The 6452-nt window shown below is 41.6% G+C and overlaps 1 protein-coding gene across 1 annotated transcript; it reads right to left on the bottom strand.

The window, feature by feature from the left end:
- Positions 1–1514: 1514 nt before the first annotated feature.
- On the bottom strand, positions 1515–2991 carry LOC147886086 (uncharacterized). Its single transcript, XM_087395575.1, has 2 exons — positions 2499–2991; positions 1515–2336 (listed from the first exon to the last, which is right to left on the bottom strand). The coding sequence occupies exons 1-2, from the start codon at positions 2883–2885 to the stop codon at positions 2064–2066; spliced, it is 660 nt and encodes a 219-aa protein (XP_087251701.1). The 5' UTR covers positions 2886–2991; the 3' UTR covers positions 1515–2063.
- Between the last annotated feature and the right edge of the window lie 3461 nt (positions 2992–6452).

The raw sequence follows: 6452 nt of genomic DNA on the forward strand, positions 1-6452 counted from the left end.
ATTTGTGCAAGGTGTATAGAAAAATATATTATCAAAAGACTTGTACTAGTAATTTGTCCTATCCAGTTAAAGATGTGGGCGAAATAACTCTTACTGCTGCTATTGATAGGTTATGTTGTACACTGAGGATGACAGATGTATAGTATAATAGAAAGCCTGAGGTGGTAACCTGCTTGTGTTCATGTGCCCTCACAAATGAGAGGCAAATTAGATGACATATAGCAGTGGCTATAAGGGATGTTGTCTCTTTCAAAAAAGAGGTTTTTTTACAGCAGAGGCTATTTGTAGAGAATTCACCTCAGAACTTGCTGAATTTAGTAATAAAACAAGTGACACATTTAACAGTTCAATGACAACAAGTCACTGGTAATGCGTGGTTGAGGTTGGAAATCGGCCTCAAAATCAGCCCATAGCAGACCATGAAGTGGAGAAAGCAATACAAGAAGAGAGAGCAACCTTGGAAAAAGCTTCCATGTTGGCCGATCTGTCCTTCACTAGAGAGTAAGCTCCAGATATATGAATCCAGGAGCATGCCCAAACTCCTCTAAAAACACAACAAACCAGCAGTTTCAACAGTCACCCACATGGTTAGAGTTCATGGCATACTCATCATGTCCACAAAACATCTGCGCATTCTCCTTACCTGTAGCAAAACCTTCTCCTACCATTCAAGACCTCAGATGCATGTATAGATGAATCTAGGAACATGCACAACTCATCCTCTAAAAACAAAACAAAACAGAGCAATTTCAACAGTCACCCACAAGGTACTCCAACATGCACAGCGAGCTATCATCTTGCCACCAACAACATTAGCACCAAACGGTAGGCATAGACCATAGTGTAGACATATGTGTGCACATATATGCCTGTTCCATTTATACAAATGTCTTCATACAGAGTTTCTGTCAGCCCTCCTGAAGGCCAGACTCAGCAGTGACAAAGGCTAGCAACTAACCGAGAAGGCTAATTAAAAAAAAGTCCACAAACTCTTCATCCAATGCATGTGAAAACAAGAGAGTTTTTGTTTTATGTCTCTCTGAACAAACATTTCTAAGTAGAAAAAGATTAGAAAAAACGAGACATTGGATCTGAGATGAAGACATGCACAGAGCACAGCATCAGACCAATTTTAGCAGATCATTTAAGCATGACTCCCTTAAATCATTAATTTACTCAACAAAGATACCACTGTGCACGTGCACAAACAAAGAGGTAGGAAAAAGGACCTGGTGGGCAGCAAGGCTTTTCGATTTATCCTGCCACAGCACCGGTGCAAGGGTGTGCCATGACTACAATAGGACATCTAGATCAATGAACTTCAGACGTTCTGTTCGAATTTGAAAAACTGAATTTGGAAAAGGTTTATCCCATTAAATATGTTTCCAATCAAACCTGCAGATCTCTGAATGCTATAGCCATCGTCATAGATCTTGCTTGGCACATTCATGAACAACTCCCATATTTTCCCAGTATTTCTCGACAAGCATTCTAGATCAACGTTAGCCTTCTTGAAATATCTGATCAGATCCATCCCTACATAGCCAAGCCACTTGAATTTCCTCTGGAGAAACTCGTTGGGACCCAGTTCAATTCTTTAAGGTCTAAAAATACAATAGTTTCAGAAAGATTCTCAAAACTAATAAAAAATCCCTTTGATGTGCCATCTCAAGCTTCTTCTGCTTGCCACACAATTATTTGGCGTACAAAGGCGTTGCCCCACATAGGACAACATAGCTTAAAGCTTTCAACTAAGAGTGAAGTCCTTTTATGTAACAGCTATATACACAACGAATAAGGTATCCTCAAGCACTCCTCTAGAAAAGGCAGTCCTGACAACAACGGAAAAACATTCAAAAAGTAAAATCTCTAATTCAGACCATTCAAGTGACGACAGATAGTAGAGTACGTACCATGTCTACCTCTGAGTATCTAACATTCCCTACAGTGTAAAGAGGTGTCCAAACGTACACCGGCACTTGTGATAACACAAGCCGCTTGCAAGGCCACCTATGACAAAACTTCCATCTGGCTCGGTATCCATCTGCTAAAGTACTTTCCAATTACAACCAATCATCATAAGCGATCACCTCTCGGTTGGGAAGACTAAGCTCCGGTACAATAGGTACAACAGGCCCAGGACCGTTTCCTTGAATAACAGCTTCTGCGGTAGCTGAGGCCACGGCAGAAGTAACAGCCGATAGAAACAACCTCGATCTAAACCGACGAGGCGGACCTGGGCGGTGTGACCTCTTTTTCAAATCCGATGACATCTGGACTGTCCGGATACCTGTGCTCAATTCTGGCAAAGAACCGGCGGCCCAGGAAACTCGAATCTGCTCGAGCAAAAAGCAAATGGAGTTCAGCATGGACTTTCAAGGGAAAGTGCGTGTATGAACTTTGAAGTCCTCCGTCTCCGGAACGGTTATACACGCTAACCAATGTCAAATTCTATTTATACCCTGATCTTATCGAATGTTTACTTGCAAAGACCTCACCTTTCTGTTGCCCATCCGAATGCCGTCCTTTCCAGCTGCAGCAACGACCACGCCTTGCGCAATCTCCCTGGCCTCAAAGGTAACAAACCCATAGCCCTGCTCGAAGACGACCTTCGCCTTGGCAACATCTCCGTAGTTCTCAAAGAAAGACTTAAGATGGGCGGACGTGGTGCCGATGTCAAGGTCCCCAACGAAGACCGTGGAATCCATGCTGCGATCCTTGGTGAAAGAGCGGTTGCGTTTGGCTTTTTTCTTGCTACGACCGGAAGGGCCGTCGGCGACTTCTTGTTTGCGCTTGGAAGGGAGGATGGACAGCGAACGCGAAGCAGGGCTGTCGCCATAGCCTTGGCGAACACCCCTTCGACGACCTCGCCTGGAGACCTCCATAGCGCGCCCTTGATTTCACGTTCCCATTCTTTGCTTCTCCAAACCTAAACGTGTGGATTTTGGAGTAGAGCTGCGCAAATAAAGCACACCTTTTTTTCTTGGACTTTTTTGAGTTCTGCCGAAACTAAAACTCTTTCTTCACTACTTTTAGTCCGGATTTGGACATATTCATCCCCTCTCTCTTCTCTCTCTTCTCCATAGTGCACATCTAGGAGGCCTTATGAATGATTTATGAGCATTCATCTTGTTTGCCCATGATGGTTAGTTGATCTATGGATTGTTATAGGTGTCTTAATAAATTTTCCATTGTGTGATCAGCCATAAAGTGATGGAGTTGTGACATGCTTGGGGTTGTTTTGTATTGGTCAACATTGAAGCTCCCAAGTTTGAATCCCTCACATTATTACCATGACCATTTGTTTTTGTTTTTGCTAGTACTGACTTTTATTAGATCCAAAAACAAAAATGGAGGGGGGGGGGGGGTGAGACCTCTTATAGACCCCTAACAACACATGACCCAAAGTCGGCAACAAACCCTAGGTCTACAACAACTTCATCAACAACTTCGCAAGTACACCACAACATCAGCCAACACCTCTGGTTGAACCAAACTACCACTAAGATCTCCAGATGATCAGAACACCCGTTGATTTTTGAGGTTCCAAACCGAAAGCCCCATGGCTGCTAGAATATATGGCCAACATGAAGCTAGTGTTAAAGAAAGTCCTATCATATCCCCCCTCAATATCAACCCCCACCACGACCGAATGAAGAAGCGAAGCATCGAACCTAACTGCCTAATAGCAGCCTCCATCTTCACCCATGCCCCGCAAACTTCCACACAGGACCAAAACAAATGTTTAAGCGAGTCCATAGTGCAGCCACATAGGGGGCACAATGGTTTTATGGCAATTCACCTAGCTAATTTCGCCCTCAAAAGGAGCTGCAACTGCATAGATTTTCATAAAAGGAAGCTCGCCCGCCCTACTTTGCATTCCTTCCACACACCCCTCAATCAGGCCGACCACCATTTACAACCCTTCTAAGCCTCTGCTTCATATTCAATTCATCAAACAACTCCTCTTGCCCTCATCTGCTTCTCCTCCTCCCTCTTCCTTGCTACTCTCTCCCCCTTACTGCTCCATCTTTGCCAGCTCTCCCCTACATTTTACCCTGCATCACTGATACCTCTCTTTGAGTACTCATGGCACCATTCGAGGACATATCCAACAAGTACCATGTGAACCTACAACTGGAGGCAGAATATGCAAGCACACGCTCTTTGGGATATAGTAGAACTCCTCAAAGTGTGCTCCACAGTCTTCAATTGCAATTCTTCAATTGCAAGGGAAGAAGCATCTTGACCTTTGGGTGGATGGAAACTTGTATCCTTTAGACCCTGCCACCCAAAAGAGTCCTCCTTTTCATACAGTGCATGATGTTGTTCAGTTTGTTGGCAAGGGACATGCTGGATTGCTTGGTTATTGCAATCGATTGAACCATTCTCAGACATTGGCTATGCAAGCAAGTGAGGTGCAGAGAGCCCAAGCAGAAGAACTTGCACATTTGGGAAATATTACTATTGTGGCAATGCATAATAGTATGCACAATCTCCAATTGCAAAACAAAGAACTCAGTGACAAAGCACATGCATTGGACTTGGAGTGACATGAATTGGAAGAATCAATCTAGAAGCTCGCTGAAAGCAAACAAGATTTTAAAAGGTCTATCTATGGCCAAGTTCAACATGCTGTGAAGAAGGAACGAGAGAAGTCGATAGAACGAGTACAAAAGTTAAAGGGAACACCTTTGGGACTGAAGGAGAGGAAAAGACAATTGCAATCTATGGATGCATTGTCAACCAATAGTGGTGCCCGAAAGAGGAGAATACGGGCTGCAAGTTTAGTTCCCCAAATTTTCAATGAAATTTTTTACTCTGAAATATTTGTGGTGTTGCATTGTTTCCACTGAGACTCATTTGTACTCTACTTTAGGAATTTCGTGGAGGATGTGATGGGAACAATGGAAATGGATGATAGTGATCCTTCATATGTTCTAAGAAGTTTAATAAAGCCGAGTGATGTCATGGAAGTGTTGAAGGACCCTAGAGCATTCTTATTGACATATATAATATATTCTTGAATTACAAGTGCCATAATGAGATTATATGTAAATCAAGTTGGGTTATAAGGATAACAACCGTGTGCTGGCATGGAGGCCTGCAATCCCACATTAAAAGGTCATAGTTCTAACTTGCCCTTTTTGTGGATGGATGCAAGTGAGTTGGCACACTTCTCAACCAGGTTTGCTGATGATGGTTTCTGAAGATGACACTGGCACACTACATACTACGGCGGAATGGATAGATGCTTATAATTATCATATGATATTAGCTGATATTTTGTTTACAACTTTTGGCTAATATTGAGTATTTTAGGAATAGATTATCCTGTGTATGGGTATACTATAAATAGGAAATTTTGAGTCAACACAGTGATCTCTAGCTACTACTGTGATTTTACATACTAATGTTTATCTTACCACCTTCCATCAAAACTGACCATAAAGGATTTTTGGAAAAAAGTGGACTGCTAATGAAAGAATTGGAACACCTTGTAATCCACTTCCGACTTATATTCAGTTGCTAATATTACGGAATCTTTACTTCCAACAAAGCCAATATAATGATTGATAATATTTTTTGATCCAGTTATGTCAGGAATAGTAGGACTTGGGGTTTAAGGGACTTTGGAGAACTCTTGAAAAAAAGGGGTTGTAATTCTTGCAATTACAAACAGTAGACTTGAAGTGGTCTAATAACTTAAGGAAATAAATATCCCTTTGGACGGGATATATGGGTTAAAGAAAGTGATATCAGAAGTCATCAACATGGCCTATAGAGGAAAGAGAAAGAGGTATCTTAACCTAAATTGGAATAGGAAAAAAGCATCATGGAGTGATAGGAGAAGTAAGACTATGATATCCTGGTTGGAACAAGAATGTACTATGATCAATATGTGGCTCTTGGAAAACATGCACTTGAGATTAGCAGAGCAAGTTTATAAACAAACATCAGGCATACCCATGGTATTTTCCTGCTCACCTTTATGATGTAATTTGTATTTACATTGGTTTGAGCTTAACTTCATTAAGAAATTATGGAGGAATAAGGATTGGGGGAGACTATACCAATTCAAAAACCCATTTAGATATATGGATGATATATTGTTAATCAATGTGGATTCCCTAAAGGAGTTTTTCAAAATACAAGAGAATGATGAGATAGACCCATTATGGATTTACCCCCTCCAATTCCTAGAGATAAAGGACACTACTATGGATGTACAAATTGCAGAGGATGGCAACGCTAGAGGAGTAAGAGCCAATTTTTTGAGCATGTCCATTACTGTTGCCAATAGAAACAATGGAATAGCACTGACGAACAAATATGATAAAACTGAGTCCCTAGACTACCCTATATGCAAATTCATGTAGGCGGATAGTAACTGCCCATTATCATTCTCTGAGAAAGTAATCCTTTCCCAAGTTATGCCCATACTCTATACT

The sequence above is a fragment of the Dipteris shenzhenensis genome, chromosome 24, assembly GCF_047967505.1.
Source record: "Dipteris shenzhenensis isolate YYH24624 ecotype China chromosome 24, Dip_SZ_1.0, whole genome shotgun sequence".
NCBI lineage: Eukaryota > Viridiplantae > Streptophyta > Polypodiopsida > Gleicheniales > Dipteridaceae > Dipteris > Dipteris shenzhenensis.

What these genes read in the sequence shown, in the direction of transcription:
- LOC147886086 (XM_087395575.1), bottom strand. Translation starts at nt 2,885, where the DNA reads ATGGAGGTCTCCAGGCGAGGTCGTCGAAGGGGTGTTCGCCAAGGCTAT. An exon ending in TTCGGATGGGCAACAGAAAG is followed by an intron (nt 2,337 to 2,498) that starts GTGAGGTCTTTG and finishes TTGCTCGAGCAG; the next exon opens with ATTCGAGTTTCCTGGGCCGC.